This window comes from Lutjanus erythropterus, chromosome 18, assembly GCF_056507025.1.
Source record: "Lutjanus erythropterus isolate fLutEry1 chromosome 18, fLutEry1.hap2, whole genome shotgun sequence".
In the NCBI taxonomy this organism is placed as follows: domain Eukaryota; kingdom Metazoa; phylum Chordata; class Actinopteri; order Lutjaniformes; family Lutjanidae; genus Lutjanus; species Lutjanus erythropterus.
In genome coordinates, this window is record NC_139334.1 from 31885772 (window position 1) to 31906082 (window position 20311).

Sequence of the window (20311 nt, forward strand, 5' to 3'; positions counted from 1 at the left end):
TTTATATTTATATACAGAACATTCAGAACGTCACAGAGACGATACAACACAGGATCATGACCTGACTGTTGTACTACAGATATTTACTTGTGTTTTTACTGGTTTTCTGCTCTTAACTGTATTATACTTTATTTCTTATTTAAACGCTCTAATACTTTATATGATCTACTTTCGTACCTTCATATTTTCTTCTTTGATCATTAGAGCCCTTTATTATACTCTTACTGTTCACTGAATCTTTATTCTCAGTTGCCTGTTTTTGTACTTTATGCAGCTGTTGTCACATAGATCATTATTCTGTTGATTTATTCTTTGCAGTATGAACAAATCGTATTTTCTTGACTACAAACACCATGTGAGGATGATGTAACTGCAGTTTTCTTGTTCCTGCACGGTGATACAGTTCTTGAATCTTGAATCTTGGGAGACTTGGTCCATTCAAACCATCAGCGCTGTTTTTATATAAATGTATTATATGTTACAATTATTTATATTATTTTATATACTTTAAAAAATAAATAAGAAAACTAAAAAGTTTCTTGGTGATTAAACTGTACTTCTTTGTCTTCACATCTGTTCTGAGCTTCTGTTTCTTCCTCATTTTGTTTTGATTCCTGATGGAGGAAATTGTTTTTGAAAATACAAGATATAGACGATTTTGCGTCGAACAGTCACAGAAACATTTGACAGCAGCTTCTGCTCACAATGTGGAGTCAATACAGAAAAATAAAGAAGCAACTGTCACATTTCATCACGCTTCTGTTGTTTCATTTGAATAGTTTACATAGTATAAAATATATTTGACTGAAACATTCATTAAGAAATAAAATAATACGTCACAAATTAATTAATATGATGTAAAAGTGAATGTTAACTGATAAAAATGAAATATTAAAATATATAATAGTTGTTATATATACACACACACACACACACACACACACACACACACACACACACACACACACACATATGTATATATATATATTATATATCATTCAAACTGCTATCTCTGCAATAACAAAATGAGTACTTAAGAAAAAAAAGATATATTTTTAAAAAAGGATCTTTTCTAAAGGAACCAAACTTTTTTTTTTCAGCTTCTCCTGGGACCAGCAGGCATGTCACACCTTTTCATAACTCATATTTACAGATATGATTTGCTCACAATAAAAAGTGTCTTTTTCTTAACAAACAGCTTCATTTGAAGAAACATCACACAGCAAATAATGCTGATGTTTTTGTTTTTATATATTACAGTTTTTGTTTTATAACAGGCTTAGTATGTATGTGCTTTTGATAGATAAAATCCTTCAAGAAAACTACAAATACACAGAGAAAAATGAATATTATTACAGTTCCATGCTCCTGATGACTTCTTCTTGGTGGATGAAAGACTCAAATCTTTTACTGAAGCAAAAGTAACATTAATATTGCAGAAATACTGCAATTCAAGTAAATCATACTTAAGACAAACTCTGCATAAAAATAATCCCTCTCAATCATATTCCATGACCCACCAGACATGTGTGGTAACATCTGCATCCAAAGAGACCCTGCCCTCTACCTGCACTTCATTATTTTCTTATTATTTTGCTGCTCAGGGTACTTTACCATCCCAAAAGGTTTCTGGAGTATTTATAAACAGCTCAGAAAAATCCTACTGATTCTACCTTTAAATCACATCAAAAGTACAAAGTGCCTAAAATACAAAACGTAAAAGTACTTGTTATGCAGAATGGCTCATTTCATAATTATTGATGCATTAATGTGGTGGAGCTCATTATTTATTAAAACAGCAAAAGCCACCAGAACAGAGAAACAGTGTCAACGTGATAACTGTTGCAAACAGATCTTTTATTAGCCAACTTTTAAATTACACTAAGAGAGGACAAGAATTATACAAACTAACCATCTCTTTACTTGATAAACACCTTTTTCGGTTTTATTTAATACTGATTAGAAAATTTGAGGAAAGAACACAATAATACAAAGACCAGAATGTAAACTAGACTGAAACTGAATCGGAATTTTGAAGAAAATATAATGACAGAAACTTTAAACAGAGATTAGGAAAATAAACATGAGTGAAATAGATGGTGCGTGTGTGTGTGTGTGTGTGTGTGTGTGTGTGTGTGTGTGTGTGTGTGTGTGTGTGTGTGTGTGTGTGTGTGTGTTGAGTGCACGCAGTGTGTCTGTCTGAGTGGAAGCAGTACAGTTATCTTACCGTGCACCAGGACCACAAACGCCACAAACACCTTCATCTTCATGAAAAAATAACAAAAACCATCACATCTGATTTCTCGATGTCTTCCAAACAACAGGTTTGTCACAAATAAAATGTTACTTTCAGTTTAAAAGAATTCCTCAAGCCAACTATTGTTGGACTGTGATGCAATCAGTTTGAGGTGGTTCCACACAATGTTTTTTTATAAGGCATAAAAAGAAGAAAAATATAAAAAATCCTTCATGGGATTCATGAAATGAACACTGACAGACGAGTCTGTTCTAAATGACCTGGATTTTTTTTGATAAATAGCTTTTTGACCTTAAAATGATATCATGCCTGGAACTTTGCATTTAGCACATGGAAGCACTCTGATAAATCCATACAAGGGCAGCAGAGTTGGGTGCTGTGTGAAAACCACAAACCAAATAACTGCTGACATTTGACAGGCGGGAAGAAAAAAGGAAAACAAATGACACTGAAAAACAGCAAAAAGTAAAAACAAACTTTTTAATAGTGGTGTAACATTTCTCTTCTGTGTTTCTTCTGTGTCATGAAGCAAATTAGTTTTTCTTCATACTTGTTTAAATGTGTTGTGAATCACCCTTCTGAGTATTAATGAACAATTTAAGATCAAATCTGTGCGTATGAACGATTCATGCAACAGGCCCATTGTTAGCTGAGAGTTAAGCTAAAACCAGAGTGCCGTGATTCTCACTGTACGTCTGCTCAATAAAACAAACAAAAACAGGTCATTGGTTATCAGAGTTCTCAATAGAAGAATCATATGTCAACAGAACTGACACCAACCATTGTTCTATAGTGATGTAATGTCCCCTCCTTCTTTTTTTAGTTTCCTGGTTTCTACCAGCCCTGGGTTAAATGTTTGGTAGAACTAAAGTTTATATTCTAGAATGACTTGTGACTTCTCTTTAAAGCTGTGGTAGGCAATATTTTTGGCATCAATGAGCAATAATTCCATCCACTGGAAAAAGAATATACACATTACTCCATCACACATAATCCTCACTGTAGAACTGATGGTGTGTTTATGAAGAGCTGGGATCTGCAAAAGGTAGAAGACTGTAAACCTGCGGTGGCTGAACATCTCAGATTATAATGCAACTCACCTATCTATACATCTGAACAGAAGACAGAAACATACAAGGCTAAATGTAAATGTAGATACAATGAACAAACTAATTAAAATGGAAAAAAAGAAATACATTGAGGAAAATGATACAGAAGGGATTAGTCTGACTTTTCTATGGGATGCTATGAAGGCAGTCATATGGGGGAAATTAATAGCCATCACTTCACTACAAAAGAAATTAAAACGCACTGCATTTCTTAATTTGGCTGAAATTTTAAAAAACTTGGAAATAAGATATCAAACTACCCACAAAAAAGAGCTCCTACAGGAAACAAAAACCACTAAACAGGAGATAGACAATATTGTAGAAGGAGAAATAGAGAAAAAAAAGTCTAGCAGGACTATGAAGACGGTCCTAAAGCCACCAGGCTGTTAGCAAGGCGACTTAGGGAACAACAGTCCCTACACACTATACATAAGATCAGAGACCTCATTCAGGGGACAGACACACAAAACACATTCAAAGAATACTATAAGATATTATACACACAATAAGGAGGAGACAGAAAGGCAGTTCCTCAATTCTCTTGATTTACTAAAGACCGGAGAACAACAGCCTCACAGCTCCTATCACACCTGAGGAGGTATGGTAAGGTAGGACTGTTGTTTGTCTCCTCTGCTCTTTGCTTTATACATTGAGCCGTTGGCTCAGGCTGTGAGGCAGAGTGAGGAATTAAAGGGAATTTATATTAAAGGACAGAAACACATAATTGGTTTCTTCTCGGATGACATAATATATTTAGACAACCCTAATACAAGTTTTCCTCATTTGATGCATCTTATAAACATATATGGAGACCATGCAGGTTACAAGATAAATGTAAATAAAACACATACAACAAAATATCTTTTCATTATACTCCATCTCAAGAAATTAGTGGAAATTTTCCACTGAAATGGAACTCAGAAACAATAAGATATCTCTTTAACAAAACAATGAATTCATCTATATGGAAGAAACTATGACCAGATTCATCCACAGATTAAAGGAGACACTGAGAGGTGGTCGGCCGTCCCTTTAGACTTTTCTTCAAGAAAAGAAATAATCGAAATGAACATCCTTCCTCGGCTGCTGTACCTTTTTTAATCGCTTCCTATTAAGAATCCTCAAGTAAAGTTCAAAATGTGGACACCCCCCCCCCCCCCCCCCCCCCCACACACACATACACACACACACCCACACACACCCCCCCCACACACACACCCCCCCCCCCCCCCCCCCCCCCCCCACACACACCCCCCCCCACACCCCCACCCCCCACCCCCACACCAAAAACAGTCACAGGGTGTCAGACTCGAGGAATGGGTAGAGCCAAACTTGGACGTGGGGACTGAGGGAGAAGACGTGAGCCCTCAGACCCGTACAGTTCTGTTCTCTTACAGGCAGGAGGAGTGACAGAGAGAGGCTTGCAGGAGGCTAGGTTGATGAGGCGACGAAGCAGAGGAACAGATGAGGAGTGTGCAGCAGGGAAGTTGAAACCAGGTGGACACGTAGTGACAGGTGGACTCACCAGCAGCCATGGGGACAGGCAGGCAAAAACAAAGAACGTAGAGACAGATCTCACAGTCAGGAACAGAAGGCTGTGGTGAGTATCCGGGAACCAGGCGAGGCAGGAGAGTCAGATGGGCAGGGAAGACAATAGAGAAACAATCCAGGAAAAGGGCTGGAGAGTCTTGCAGGGGTATACTGAAGTACAGTCTGGCCAAGAGTGAGAGTGCAGGAGAGGCTTATAAGCAGGGCTGATGGTGGATGAGCTACAGCTGTGCCAGCAGGTGAGTGGAGTTGAGCTGATGAGGTGGGAGTGGCTGGCAGGTAAAGTGGAGCAGAGGCAGGGAGAGTGGAATTTTACTGGGGCAGAGGGACAGGAGGGAAACTGGGGGAATGGAGAACAGGTGAAGGGAAACTGGGCAGAACTGTGACAGAAATATAAACATGGTCTACTTATATTGCATGTTGTTTTTTCCCTTAATTTAGTCTTTTTTCAGTTGGATTAAACTCTTGCAAAATAATTCCTTACAATCTGGGATCAAAATTGTTGCCTTCAAATCTTCATATTGCAACATAAACGTGATGATTGAAGCAGTACACTTATGTACTTGTGTATGTGTATTAGGCTCCAGCAAGAAGTTTATTTCTTTTACATTAAGAGCTTGTCCTGTTATGATGTCCTGAAGCTTCTTGTTGGCAGCACACAGTCTCTATAGTTCATATTTATAACATTTTATATGAAATATGAAATTTGTTGAGGAGACCATATTTCACCCATCAGTGAAATATGACCTTCACACTGATCAATATCGTCTCTCTTTGAACCTACAACCAAACAAATGATCAAAATGATTAAACAACTTTGTGTTTTGTAACACCATGTTTTAATCATGCTTTTAGCTAACCAGCTGGTGTGTCGCTGAGCTTAATGCTCATGTTTTTGATGTAAGGACAGAATTATTATTCTTTTTATCAGAAAACACATTGATCAGACAGAATGACGACACCAGCTGTGTCTGCATTGAAACAACTTCTTCATTTTAGAAAACCTACATGAAGGTTGCAAAATCTCAGTCTATTTTCTGAAAATATCTTCAAATAACCTGCTGAATAACTCATTCATGTTGTACTTATGGAGAATCAATGAATCTAATTGAACTGAATTAATGTAAAGTAATGACACATCAGATCAGAGTTTGATAGTAATCAAATGTTTTAATCAGCATTTTATTTCACTGACAGTGAATTTGACATCATTGTTTCTGTACTTTGTAAATCTATAAATCTCATTTTATTATATCTCAACAGCTTCTGCTTAAAAACACCTCAACAAAGAAAAACAAAGAAAAAACATTGATGACTCTAAACTATAGATGCATGATAGGGTTAAAAAAAAAATCATACTGTGATTATTTTAACAGATATTGCAATATGATTCCTGATTCATGAGAATGATCATTTTTGTGTCACAATTTTCATTTTCACACACACAAAAAAACAGTAAAACAGTAAAATCATGATGATATGACCAAACAGAGTAAAGATGTGTAGGTCAGGGCATCTCTACACACTTCAGATCATTTATCATTAATGAAGATTTCTATGATTATTGATTGAAACTCTGATAGATTACTGTAATCAGCCCACTGGATAATAAAATTAAGATGCTTTGGTAGATGTGTCTCTTGACGAGCATCAGGGAGGCAGAAGATCTCTGTAGTTTTCATTGTGCTTGTTTATCATCTCAGGTTCATTTTTCACTGTGAAGAAAATACAAATCCACTTCAATCAGCTGATCACCATAATGCAAAGTTCACAGTGTAAAAGTGTATCGCAAAAACTTGAAAGTAAATGGCGCTCCACCAACCAGGAATAATCTCATTTAGTCAAAACAGTCTTAAATGATACAGGAAGACCCTCCATGAGGCCACAGCAGCCTGTTATTCATTATTAACAGAGGAATAGAAGAACAAGCCCAGGTTTATTTCCAGCACTGTAGCCTGGCTGACTGACACTCAGAGCTCTATTGAACCATGTGTTCCTGTATTGACTTCTCTTTAAACTCTTTTCAATCTGGCTCTAAAAAAGGTTTATGTACTGTCATGTGGTTATAATTAAACCATTTCTTGAACACTCCTGATCCAGGGGTTTTAGCTAACTAAAGATCTGTGGCTAACCTTCCCTGACAAGCCAAGATCCTTGAGAAAGCAGTTGCCAATCAGTTGTGTGACTCTGTACAAAACAATAGTTATTTGAGGGTTTTCAGTCAGGATTAAGACCCCATCATCACACAGAAACAGCACCGCTAAAAGTTACACTTGACCATCTGATTGCATTAGACAATAGACTTTAGTGCTGCATTGACCATGAAATCCTATTACAGGGACTGGAGCATTTAGTTGGTATATAGGAACCCCAGAAAACTGGTTAATTTCTATTCATCAAAACAGTCTCAGATCTACAGTCTGTAATAATGAGTCCTGTATGGACACCAGACTTTGAGTTCCACAAGGCTCCGTTCTTGGACTTTGGACCTTGGAATTATTTGCCTATCAAACAAGCCAGACAAAACCAATCAGCTAGCTAAACTACAAGCAGCATAAAAATCTGGATGACCTGCAACTTCCTACTGTTGAAGTCTGACAAACCTGAGGTTATTGCACTTGGCCCCGAACATCTTCTGAAGTAAGGATATAGTTACTTTAGATAACATTACCCTGGCCTTTAACTTGTAACATTTAACTCTCACATTAAACAAACATCAACAGCTCTCTTTCTTTACCTCCATAGCATTGCTAACACCAGGCACTTTTTGTCTGAAACAGATGCAGAAAAACTAGTCCATGTGTTTGTTACTTTTAGGCTTGATTATTGCATTTCCGTACTATCAGGCTGCCCCAATAATACTGTAAAGACTCTCCTGTTGTCACATTTCTCCTGTATTAGCCTGCCTACATTGACTCCCTGTAAAATACAGAATTTAAAATCATGGTCAGGCTCCATTATACTTAAAGAGCCAACAGTACCCTATTATGTCACTAGAACACTGTGCTCCCAGAATGCAGGGTTCCTCCTGGTTCCTCGAGTCTCAAAAAGTAGAATGGGAGCCAGAGCCTTCAGCTATTCACTTGTTCTCCTGTGGAATCAGCTCCCAGTTTGGGTTAGAGAGGTAGACAACCTCTGCACAATTCTCCTCTCTCCTTCTCTCCCCCTCTATCTATACATATTCTTATCCCATTAATACTCAATACTGACTTGTCGTCTTCTGTCTCCTGTAGTTTTGTGGTCTCTCATGTCCCTCGTCTCGCCTGACGCTTTCTGCCAACATTGCTGTCACCGGAGCTGTAGAGTCTGGATCTAGGATTGCAAGACACATTATTGTTAGTGGAAGTATAATTATTACAGCTATTCCTGTTGTCATCATTATTCTTTGTATTTTTTACTATAACTATTAGTTATTCCTCACCACTGTTGCCTAACGGCCCTGTAATAACTTCTGTTATGATATGGTGTATATACATTTATGTATAAGTATATACATTTTTTCTTACAAAACTATGACTGAGGAGGAAGTGGGTGCACACAATGAGCAGGTTGGAGGAGGACATGATTCTTGCACATCTTGGTCCACCATTTTCTGATTTTTCTAGTGGCTGAACAAATTCATCATATTCACATGGCGGCCATTTTCCTTTTACCTCTCACTTTGCTGATCAAACAAGAAGCTGAGAAAAAGGCAACAATTTGTCAGATTCCCTACATTTTGCAACCTGGTGCACAGCAGTACATATTATCCTTTTATTATCAGCATTTGAACTTCCTGCCATTTCACAGCATTCCCACTGATGAGCGACTGAAAAGACAAGGGACAGTGAAAATTTGGGGGGACATCAGGCCGTATTTCAAGGACTGACAAATCGGTTTCTAATGGCTTTGCTCAGTAGAGACTTTCATTGCTAAAACTGGATGGAGAGCCAGAAAAAACAAAAACCCCTGCACTACTAAACCAATCCAGTGTTTGGGGCAGCAACATGCAGAAGTCATGCTTAGTACTGAGGAGAATCAGAGGAGAGTGTCATTGCTGGTAAAGGGTGTAAAGAGTTCGTTCTTGCGGCCATTCAAGCAACCATCTTACATTCAGAAAGCCCCAGAGACTTGTTAAACAGCAGGATCTCACATCATCTGGTATCAGAGACAACATTCATGTCATGTTATATTAAATGTGTTTTTACCTTTTTCTGTTACTGAGGAGGTTGGAGACTTGCTGCCTGTGTGGATCGTTTTGATCGTTGTAGCCCTGCCTGTTGATCCAGTCAGTGATGGTCTTAAGATCGGCATCTGTCGTGACGTTCTTGTCTTGCAGTAGGTTGAACCATGTCTGGACCATCTTTGTACTGTGTTGCTGAAAACTGTTTTCAAAAGTGTCAAGCCTGGTTCTACTAATCTCACTGTTCTGAAAGTCGTTGAAGTCCTTGGTGCTGTCCAACTTGAATCTTGGCATTGAACCAATGATCGTCAGTTTGAAGGTGCCCACAACATTATCACCGCTCATGGTTTCAGCGAGGCATGTTCTGAAGGCTTTTGATTTTGTACTGGGAAACTCACGATGTATTTCTTGAGGCACATAAACTGCTGGAAGTTCACGGCCATGATATTTGTACACATCACCAATCAGGTTGTTATCCAATGGAGATGACTTTGTTGCCACTTCAAGCATGGCTTGTGCTAATTTGCTATTCTGTTTCAATCCTCTAGCTTCCATTATACTTCTCACTGGTGGCTGGTGATCTGCATTGATGAACTGTCCAATTCCTGGATTTTGATAAGTATATTTTATCCAGTTTTTATATGATTCTATTTTTCCAACCTCTTGCTCAAGTACTGTTTTGCTTTCTTTCATGACTGCATTTGGTGCAGCTCCCTCTGCCATGTACCAGTCCCCTCCTCTGATTTCTTCAGTCCACACTTTTCGCTTGATGAAAGGTTCCCATTGGCCTGGTTGTCTGAGGAGAGCGTCAGACTCTTCAGATCGGAGTCGGACTGCTTCCCTAACGATCTCTTCTTCATTGGCCTCTGGTTTCATGCCTCGTGCCAAAGCATGAAACAAGCAGTTCTTGCCCTCGCTTTCTATTCTCACTGTTTTGTTATTGATCTGCACATCATAATGGCCGTCTGGGTACTGGGCACTCTTTGGTCTGTAGATCAGTGTCACAGTTTGATTGGTGGGTCCAGTACCTGGGCTCACCTCCTGCATTTTGGTAAGTCTGCCATGGCTCTCCTCTGTTAGGATGACAACTTTAGTGCCAGTGGTTTCTGACAGGACTCTGATATCAAGAATGGTACCTGCAGTCTCTGGGTTCTTGATCTTTTCAGCATGTGACCGTGAGAGTTTACTTGACTTCCCTGTATGTTTGGGGTCTCCTGGCATGTACGCAATGTATCTGTTGTTCTGTCCAGCTCTGAGTTGTTTCTCTGTTCTTTCACTCTTTAAGCCAGTTTTTACATAACTGCCAATGGTGCCATTTAATTTGCCTTTAACCCAAGAACAAACATGACTAGAGAATTTCTGGTGGAACACTTGTTCAAAAGCCTTGCCCAATATATCGCTGATATTTTTGGCTAAATCCTGCTTCAGCTCTTTAAGCATCTGCTTGTCTGACTCAGACAGCTCATTCAGTACAGTCCTGATGGTGTCTTCGAAATGCTGCTTGCATTCTTCCTTATTGTCTGAATCAGACAGCTCCTTTACCTTCATATTTATTCTTTCTGTTTTAAAGATATTCAGCTGTTCTTGAAGGTTTGAGAAAAACTTGCTGGAGAGGTTGAGCACTGCAGCAGTGGCATCTCCTGCCAGTGCCCCCATGTGGACAAGTTGGATGGCTGTCAGAATTCCACGTGCTGCTCCTTTAGTCTCTGCTTTAGCTCTGTTAATCACTGAGGAGATGGACGAGTTAAGTTTGTTCTGCCAGCTGAGGTCTTCATAGAATGGCTGTACTGCAGTGTGGCTTAGCACACTGAAAATGTCCAGCAGTTTATCTTTTCTTTTCTGGTCCTTCAGGAGATCATGGAGTTGCTTTTCATCCTCAATGTGTGAGAGGATAACAAAGTTTACTAATGCAGCCAAGGGTTCTTTTTCTATGTTGGATTTTATGTCATCAACAATTCCCTTTTTCACTTCATTTGTGATGCTGTCTAGTATTTTTGTCAGTATTTCCTCTTCTGCCTTTCCCAAACCATAGGTAACAATTTCCTCAAACATTTTCTTAGCTGTGTTTTTTACTGCATTCTTCATACTTGTCTTCATAACTTTGTTTAAACCATCTTTAGCCTGTCTGGAGAGAAACTTTGGCATCGACTTCAGCTGTTTGCCGAATCCCTTAATTGCCATTTTACATGCTTTGAAGCCTTTTGCGATCAGCTTTCCAACTCCAAACCCAATCAGAGACACACCAATGGAAATGGCCTTTTCTATAGCCCATGATTTCCAGCTGAATTCTCCTGTCACCATGGCCTCTATGCCATAGATGCAGTCTGATATCCCTTCAGTGATGAGTCCCATGCCGACTTGAGCTAATGTGCCAAACGTGAATGCAGTGAGCAACGCTCCTCCAACAATCTGCAAAATTCCAAGACAGAACACCAGCAGACCCTCCCATGAGAAACGAGGCTCCTCTTCCACAGAAAAGATGTATTTCAGACCTCGACTGTAGAGGTTGTAGGCCTCCACTTGGAGATCTTCATCAGCATTCGAGACCAGGGAGAAAATTGGTGACTTTTTCACTATTGCATTCCTATCTTTTCCTTTGATCTCTTCAAGCTTTTGGATGGCCTCTTTAATGTTTTCGTCCAAACTATTGAGCATGCTGCACTTGTTTATGAACTGATTTTCAAGGCTGGTTTGGTTACTGTTGGCTGAGTCTACAGAGCGCATTTTTACTAACTGCAGACTGACCATGGATTCCTCCATGAGACACGTCAGAGACTCCTGTGCCTTTCTTAGATCATCTCTGGCCTTAGTGAGGTAATCGTCATTCCTCTGCTTTACAGTGCAGTATGCATGACTGTAAAAAGCTATGGCTGCCCAGCTTTCATCTTGGTTCATAGCTTTTTCAAACAGCCTGGCACTGACGTCCCATTTTTTTTCACTCAGTGCAACATTTCCAAACTTGATGTAGTGATAAATGCTGGAACATGGTGAAGTCTGACTTTGAGACTGACTTTTTGCTAATGACAAATCAGCTTTCAAACTCGTTTGCAATTCATTTCTCTTCAGCTGGTCAATTTCTTCTGACTTTGTTTGCAGCCATATCCCCCAGAACTCATTCATGATGGCAACAGCAGCTCTTTTTTCGTCTCCATCTGTGCTCTGATGAATATCTTTGAGAGTTTTGCAGTACTCTGAAAACAGGTCCTCCCGCAGTCTCAACTCAGTGACATCATTCATCATGTGATTTATCTTTTCTGCTGCAAGTCTATCTCTTGTGCTCTTAGCTTCATCCAGAGAAGACACTGTCCTGAAAGACTGCGACAGGTGTTCAGTGGTCATGATTATCTGAGCAGATCCAGGTTTACCTTTGCGGGCAGTTCGGCCAAAAGCCTGCAGTTCCACTCTTGTGTTCTCAGAAAGAAAGGAGAGGATCACAAATAACCCTCCATTGTTGTTCACCTGTTTGGACACTTTTATGTCTGTGCCACGGCCAGCAAGGTTTGTAGCAACAATGACGTCACCAGGAAGCAGTTCCTTATCTATTTTGCTCAAACTGTCTCTGTCGCTACGACAGTAGAGAATTATTTCACCTGGGATGCTGCTTTTGAGTTCTTCATAGATCTCTTTGGCCTTGTTGATAGTTTCACAGATCACCAGGGCTGCTCTTCCACCCCTGTGTGAATTTGGTGAAATCTGATCCACAGCCACACGTTTTATTTCAGATGTCCACTCTTCAGCTGAGGTCTTCAGAGTGCCTTTGACCTCAAATAACTTCTTCCTGTTGAACGTTGGCATTTTGCAGGCAGAGAGAGTTGGATATAGGTCCTGCAAAAACACAATGTCTGCTTTGCTCCCAAGTGTCCCTGTTGTTCCATATATTTTCCCATCATACTTTTCAAAAAAGGAGATGTTAGACATGTAGTTTGTCACTACTGAAATGGTGCTCAGTTTGGTTTGGTGTTTGATCTCAACAAACTGCTGCAGACCATCACCCCATTTCTTATTCAGTTCTACTATACCAGTGGATCTGAAATCCACTGGACAGACATTGTTGTTTTCAACAACATAATCCCGTCCCTCCTTCAGTTGCAGTGCCAGAAAAGCATTCTGAACCCACACTGACACTTTCTTCTCCACCAGATTCTTCAGGAATCCAGGAATGCTGATTTTTTCTTTATTGTTTGTACATGGCGTGTACTGAATCTTCTCTGAGATTAGTTTTGCAATGGGCTTGATGAGAGTTTCTTCTGAATCATAGAGAGGACAACACAAGCCTTCCTCCAGGACAAGAAATGTAAGCTCTGGAATTTCCTGGTTGTTGTATCGGCTGTGCTTTTTAAGATGGAGCAATCCCTTGTTGTCCAGAGTGTAAACAGTAAAACCATAGGGGACATAGTCCTCAATTTCATGGAAAAAGTCGACCACAGCATCCTGGCTCACAGCTTTCAGCTTATTAAGAAGTTCATCATCCTTTCCACTCTTGTAGATTTCCTCTGTAAATCCTTCTGGCACAGTATTGGATTCTTCAGCGAGGCGTAAAATGTCCATCGGATCTTTGATTTCAGTTTCTTCTGTGTCTATCGAGTCAAAGATGGCCTTAAAGAATGAGGCAGGAGGACCTTGTACAAATGTCTGGTGTTTTGCTGACAGGAAGCCGTACTGTCTGACGTGGCCCCAGATCATGGCCAGAATCACGTTCAGGTGCTGCATGGAGACCATGGGGCTGGACAGATAGGTCAGCTGCACTCCCTGATCCAGCAGCAGTGAGTCCACTTCATCGATAAGGATGCACTGATAGCTACGATCAGGCCTCACATCCTTCATCTCAAATGTCTGGCGAAGGTGATCTGCAGCGAAGGCTTCTATTGTTCCATACACCACGTCCTTCTGGTAGCATTGTTTTCGATCTTCATCTTCGGTTTTATTTGTGTTTGTATCAACTGTCACCCCAAAGTATTTGTAGAATTTGCCCCATTCTTCTGCATCTCTTTGACATAAAACAGAGGAGCTGGACACCACATCAACTTTTTCACCCCTAAGTGCTCGCAGCACTGCAAACATTGCTATGACACAAGACTTCCCTTCTCCAGTGCCCATCTCCAGGAGCTTCCCAGAGTCAGACAAGGCCAAGAGGCACCAGCCTATCATCTGAGTGGTTCTGGGCCACCACTTCTTATCAGGTTTGGCCATGTGTAGGGCTACAGCATTGCATAAGACTGCCAGGACCTTCTTGAGATCTTCTGTGTCTGTGCTGTGACTCAGAGTCCGAGCTCTCTGTACATCTGTGTGGTTTTTTATTTCACCTGTTTCAATCAGGTTTGTTACATAAGTTACTACACTGTATGTTTTATTCAGTGTTTGTTCATCGATGTCTCTCATCCATCGCATTTCATCAAAAACACTGTCAGTGCTTTTCATTTTGTCATCTCTAAGGCTCTTTTCTAAATTCTGGATCAGATTCTCAGTTGTAGATGAATCTAAGAGCTTCAGGAGAGATTGGTGGTTTTCATCTGTCCACTCGGTAGAAACCTGATATGTTGCCATCAAATGTAAAATCTTCATGATGGAAACACAGTCATCATCATGGTGGTGGTCAGTTAATGTTCCAAGGAGGTTTAAGGCCTCCACTGGCGACCAAAGTCTTTGTGCTGCAAGATTGGAAACCGCCTGGAAGAGTTCTTTTGCAGTCGTTGATGCTTGGAATCGCTCTGCACAGGAAAATAAAATCTCCAAACACCAGCTGCATACAGGAGATGTCCTTCGAGTCTCACTTTCTGTTTCTTCACTAAACACTTTAAGTAGACTCTCAAAAAAGGTCAGAATGAAGGCCTCATCAGAAGACAATTCCTCTCCTGAGATTTTCTTTAAGATGGTGTTGATTGTATTGCCAGTGTCTTTGTTCAGGCTGGTGTGGAGCACCTGAAAAAGAGCCTTAATAAACCTGCATCTCAATTCAATATCTTCCATGTAAACTTTACCCATGAGGCTTTGCAGGACTTTTGAAGCAAACACCAGGGAATCATTGTCCTTGCACGCTGAAAGTTCCAGAACATTGTAAGAATTGAGACTTTGTTCTTCAATGATGAATCCACGACTAAGTGGGGGCTTCCTTGTTTCCACTGCCTCTATGCTGTATTGAAAGTAGTCAGAGACGAAGTTGTTGATGGTACCGTACGCAATGTCTGCATCATAGATATCCCTGTATGATGCATCAGTTTCCTTCATGTTCGTGTTGACAGAAATTCCAAGGTACCTGTAGAAGTCGGACCACTCTGTAATTTGCTCCTGTGAGTGAAGATCAGATCTCAGCACAATATCCAGTTTGTTTCCCATGCAGACTTTGGCTGCTGCAAACATGGCTGTGACACATGGATCTTCTTCCACACCAACCAGCTGAACCCCTTCACTCTTCTGAGTCAGCATTAGTGCACACCACCGCAGCATCTGCCTCACTGTGGGCCACCAGCCTTTTGTGTCACAAACTGCTTTGCAGAGCTGAGACAGAGAGTTCTGTATGTCGTCTGCATTCAGGGTTGCACATTTAAAGGAATCTCTCATAAATGGTGCATCTTTTGGTGCATTTTCTGAGTATTGCAGGACGCCAGTGGTGATGTTTTTTATCATATCAATCTCAGAATCGTCCAAGTTACATAACATTTTTAATTCTGCAAGAGCTGCAACTAGACCGCTCTCATCTTTCCTTCTGAGTGTGTTTTTGAAATCCTGATAGAAACTCTCAGGGCCACTAAAGTCAAGAGCCTGACTGAGAGAGCGTCCAGACTCATCTGTCCACTCTGGTGATATATCATACACCTGTGCCAATATAAGGATTTCAGTTATTGAAACATCATCTGTATATTTCTGCGACAGTTCTTTGAGAAGGGTCATTGCCTCAGTTGGGGTCCATTGGTTTTTTTGCACAAGTCTGAGGAGCGTTTCAGTGGACTCTGAGTGTGTTTCTGTCTCATTTAGATGTGTGAGTGTGGATAAGAGAAGCTTAAAGCACTGGGTCTCCATCTTTAAGATGAACACAGAAGCTCTTCCAACTGCATTCTGCAGTGATGATGTGAGGCTGCTCAGGAATTCTATAAGAAAGAGCTTCTCAGCAGTAAGCTCATCTTCAGCCCATTGTTTGGCGATGATGACTGCGTCAGTATCAGAGCTGCCATGGTCGGTGAGAAAGTGCATCAGGTTCAGATACAGGGCTTGAGTCAGCAGGAAAGTCTCAAAGGCATTGCATGCTGATTGGCTGATGGACTCCACCAGGGACTGCACCTGATTGGAGATGTTTTGTAGGGAAACTCCCTCAGATATCTCCAGAGACAGGACACACAGCTCTGTGATGAAGACCTGAGTGTGCTGCAGAGTGCTGAGGGATGGAGGAGCACTGATCCATTCATCAAACAAAAGTTTGTCCAGGACTGACATGATCTTTCCCAGTTCATCAGCTGTCAGCTGAGCGACCCTGAGAGTTGAAACTGGGATACTGCATTTCAAAGAGAGGATTTCTAGAAGCTCATCATTGTCTGATTTATAGTGAGTCTCAAACTCATCCAGATGCCTGATAAGAACATCTCGCTTGGACTCATATTCTTCTGAAATGTTGCTGCTCACTTGTTTCTCATGTTGCTCTTTGACTCGCTGGTGAGATTCTTTTAGTCTTTGGTTCAGTTCTTCTTGTCTCCTCTTCTCTTCAGCCTCTCTTCTCTGTCTCTCCTCTTCTCTTCTCCTCTCTTCTTCTCTCCTCTGCCTCTCTTCCTCTCTTCTCCTCTCTTCTTCTCTCCTCTGCCTCTCTTCCTCTCTTCGCCTCTCTTCTTCTCTCCTCTGCCTCTCCTCCTCTCTTCTCCTCTCCTCCTGTCTCCTCCTTTCCTCTTGATCTCTGATTGGTTTATTGAAGCAGTAATTACACTCGTACATACCATGGCAGTTAACTTCTCTGTAGTATTCACCTCCATTGAACACATGTACATATCGCCCATGAAGAGTAGTTTGGTATAAATTATCAAAGGTTGTACACGGAGGCAGAACTTGATTACACTTGTAGCATCTCAGGCAGTCGCCCATGTTACTTTCTGATGGTACGTTCCCCATTTTTGATGATTTATTCAGCAGTGAAGTGGTGATTTTTGAATGCAATCTGTCTTCCTGAAAGATATAAAGAACATAAATTTGAATGACTTAATGATCTAAGAACCATAACAGGAACTTCTCCTGCTTTGATTCTTAGTGAAAAACAGGAGAGAGATGTCTGTCTGTCTGTCTCTGTCTGACTGTCTGTCTGTCTGTGTCTGTCTGTCTGTCTGTCTTTACAATATAGTGGTTGGTTCTTAACCTTGATGGAATTTCAGCTTTGTTGAAGTGGTTTGGGGACAGAAGATCACTTGTTCAGTGACCCACAGTAATGTGTATGAAACACAAGAGGAGTGTAACACCAACAGGGGGCAGTACAGCACCACCTCGAGCTGAAACACCTGATTGAGTACAAGGAGAGTCAAAAACCCCACGACAAGAGCTTAAAAGCTATTGTAATTTTTTTCTATATTTTTCATGTTGTGTTCATGTTTCCTGGATAGTGAAAATGGACAAAGACTCAACTGTGTCTCGATATTGTTCAACAGAAGAGAGGTTTGTCTGTGGGAATACTTGAAACACATAATTCACAACTGTATCATCAAAATGAGATGATTGGCTGAATGAGGCAAAACAGAGTGGAAGGCGAGTCCCACCACAGCGTTCAGACAGACTCTGACTGTAGATTCACACCAAAGAAATCACTAATGCTATAGGAGTGTTTATCTTTGTTGATACGTGACCATACTGGATAATACAGGATTTAAACTTCTGGTCTAAGTGCTTGCACTCTGCTATAATTTGGTTTCACATATCCATGTGAGATGTATAAATAATACGAACACCACAGCAGCAACAGCAACAAACACATTACAGAAACAGAGCAGCACAGTTTACTCAGTCTCTTTCTTATTAAGCAGAGATAAGAAAACAGGTCGGCTTTGGCCCCACTTTCTGTGTTGCTTTATGATGTGTAGAAGGTTCATAGGTCAGGACAATTGATGTGAATTATTAATGACAAAATACCCTCTGTTCCCTTTTTACACAGTGCTGACGGCAGTCAGGATTTATAGAGCTGCTTTACTCTTATTATTACACTTTCACTGTATGAACTGAATACCTGTGTGACCTTTTGGATGTGTTGAACACAGAACATTAATTTACAGCAGCTGTGCCTCCAGTGTAAATGTTCAGTGTCTCTTATGGGCAGATGCTTCACCATATTTTACCCACCTGCAGTCATACTCTGCTATTAATTGTAATGTTGGTGTTTCTGACCTGTGGATTAACTGCAGTGCACTCAGAGCAGAGTGCACGTATAGTGTGAATCCTCCTGCAGTCTCATCTTACGATCTGAATAATGTGCCCTTTAAATTGTAGGAAAATACTGCATCATTGACTTTAGACCTGGATTTGGTTGGTCAATGGCACAATTGCTTTCTGATGCCTCAATATAGCGATGCACCTGGACACACCTCATTTTAGGATCAGCACACCCATGGGCACACAGATTGGTGCAAGTATATTTGCTACCGACACAACATGGGCACTGGGCATGAAAATAACAACTATGTCTGTCAGAAAATAGGAGTGATGACTGTGATTTGAAGCAGGTGTAAGACAGAGCACTTTAAGCTACGATCCCAACTGTGATGGAAAATGTCAGAAATAACAGAAAGGCCCCACAAACTTCACTGAAGTTCATAATCAGTGTAGCAAATGTAGAAATCACTGCTGGAGGACTTTTGAATTGAATCTAGCCTTGAGGTTGACCCAGCATGCACCTGTTGGCCACACAGCAACTTGGGTGCTGGGTGATTCAACAGACATGTCAAGCATGGAGCTGAATTTTTGTCCTGAATAATAATGAGCAAATTTAGGTGGAAGAAATATCTGTTTGCATCACATTATTTGTTTTTCAAATGAAGTGTTCAGATTATAGTACATCCTGACTGATAATTTTATCTCTGATGGACATCAAACCATTAAATTTTCAGGACTGAAAAAATGGTTCACATAGTTTCACACAACACACTAAATATGCAACCAGCTTCTCAATACATGAACCCAAACTTATTCTTCTTAGTTGTACACATTTTTCTGAAACTAATTTTCTCAGGATTAATCATAGCAATGTATTAAATACATAGAGCCAAAATCAACTTAGGTGCAGATTGCAAACAGTTCTGAGCATTAATTTCTTTACTTAACATCTGAAGAATATTTATGATAGATGTAACTGTGTGTTAATTTCATGATTCCATTAAGCCATGATTCCATATGATGAAAATAATTTTGATTACACAAAGTATGATTGTAAAACATAATGCCATGATTAGATAGTGTTTGGACCCCTGATAAACAGCTTTCCCAAACAGGTTAGAGATTTCAGCAACTTAAACTACGTTCCTGTAATAACAGGCATGAAGTCCTTTGCAGCGCATGTTTAAAAAAAATCCCTGATAGCTAAGAAAGACCTACTTGTAGCGTCTTCTCTTCACCAGAATTCACACACCAGTGATGTCCACGTATCTGCAGGTGCACCTGCAAAAAACAAAACAAAACAAACAAAAAAAAATGAATGTATGTTTTGTATTCTCAGGTATTCTTAATGGGTTTATTTCTTTCAGGAAAATGATTAAAAAATGATAATGACTCATTGTGCTTTCAGGGCGTCACTATATTTACGTCAAATGAAACACTTTCTTGTTCATGATCCAGTGCACAGAAGGAGAATTCATTAATTCTCCAGAGCAAACACTTAACAACTTTATTCACTGATTTGACTGAAACTGGATCGTATTTTATGGAGAAATTATTTTTCATTTTCTCCTCTGATTTAATTACATTTAAGTTGATTTGAGTTCTCTTCGCAGTGAACATGACAGGTCACCAGGATAATTACAGAGGGAACATGGTACAGAGGTTGTTTATGGAGTTTCCTGATGGAAAGATAACTTTACTTGTTGCTAAAGTATGTTAGCTAACCGCTAGCTGCTGACAGCTTGGTTAGCCATGACTCAGTACCGGGTTGCTGTGATGTGGAGTCAGTAAGAACTAGGGATGCAGCGATTAACCGATTTTACTATTAACCGCGCTTTAAAATGTCACGGTTAATTTATCCCAAAGGCTCCGTTACACCTAGTTTTTCTGTTCTCACTCGCA

General features: G+C 40.2%; 1 protein-coding gene across 2 annotated transcripts; it reads right to left on the bottom strand.

Moving 5' to 3' along the window:
* Positions 1–8124: 8124 nt before the first annotated feature.
* LOC146311311 (uncharacterized) lies at positions 8125–19690 on the bottom strand. 2 transcript variants are annotated; one of them, XM_084742289.1, is made up of 4 exons: positions 19628–19690; positions 16884–17221; positions 9102–16844; positions 8125–8226 (listed from the first exon to the last, which is right to left on the bottom strand). In XM_084742289.1, the coding sequence occupies exons 2-4, from the start codon at positions 17165–17167 to the stop codon at positions 8160–8162; spliced, it is 8094 nt and encodes a 2697-aa protein (XP_084598415.1). In that variant the 5' UTR covers positions 17168–17221; positions 19628–19690; the 3' UTR covers positions 8125–8159. The 2 variants fall into 2 exon arrangements, with proteins under 2 accessions (XP_084598415.1, XP_084598414.1); XM_084742288.1 differs by lacking the exon at positions 19628–19690 and having other exon boundaries at positions 9102–17221.
* Positions 19691–20311: the final 621 nt, after the last annotated feature.

Coding starts and splice junctions, on each gene's coding strand:
- LOC146311311 (XM_084742288.1), bottom strand. CDS start 17,167: ATGGGGAACGTACCATCAGAAAGTAACATGGGCGACTGCCTGAGATGC. Junction 8,227..9,101: donor CTCCTCAGTAACAGAAAAAG/GTAAAAACACAT, acceptor TTGCAATCCTAG/ATCCAGACTCTACAGCTCCG.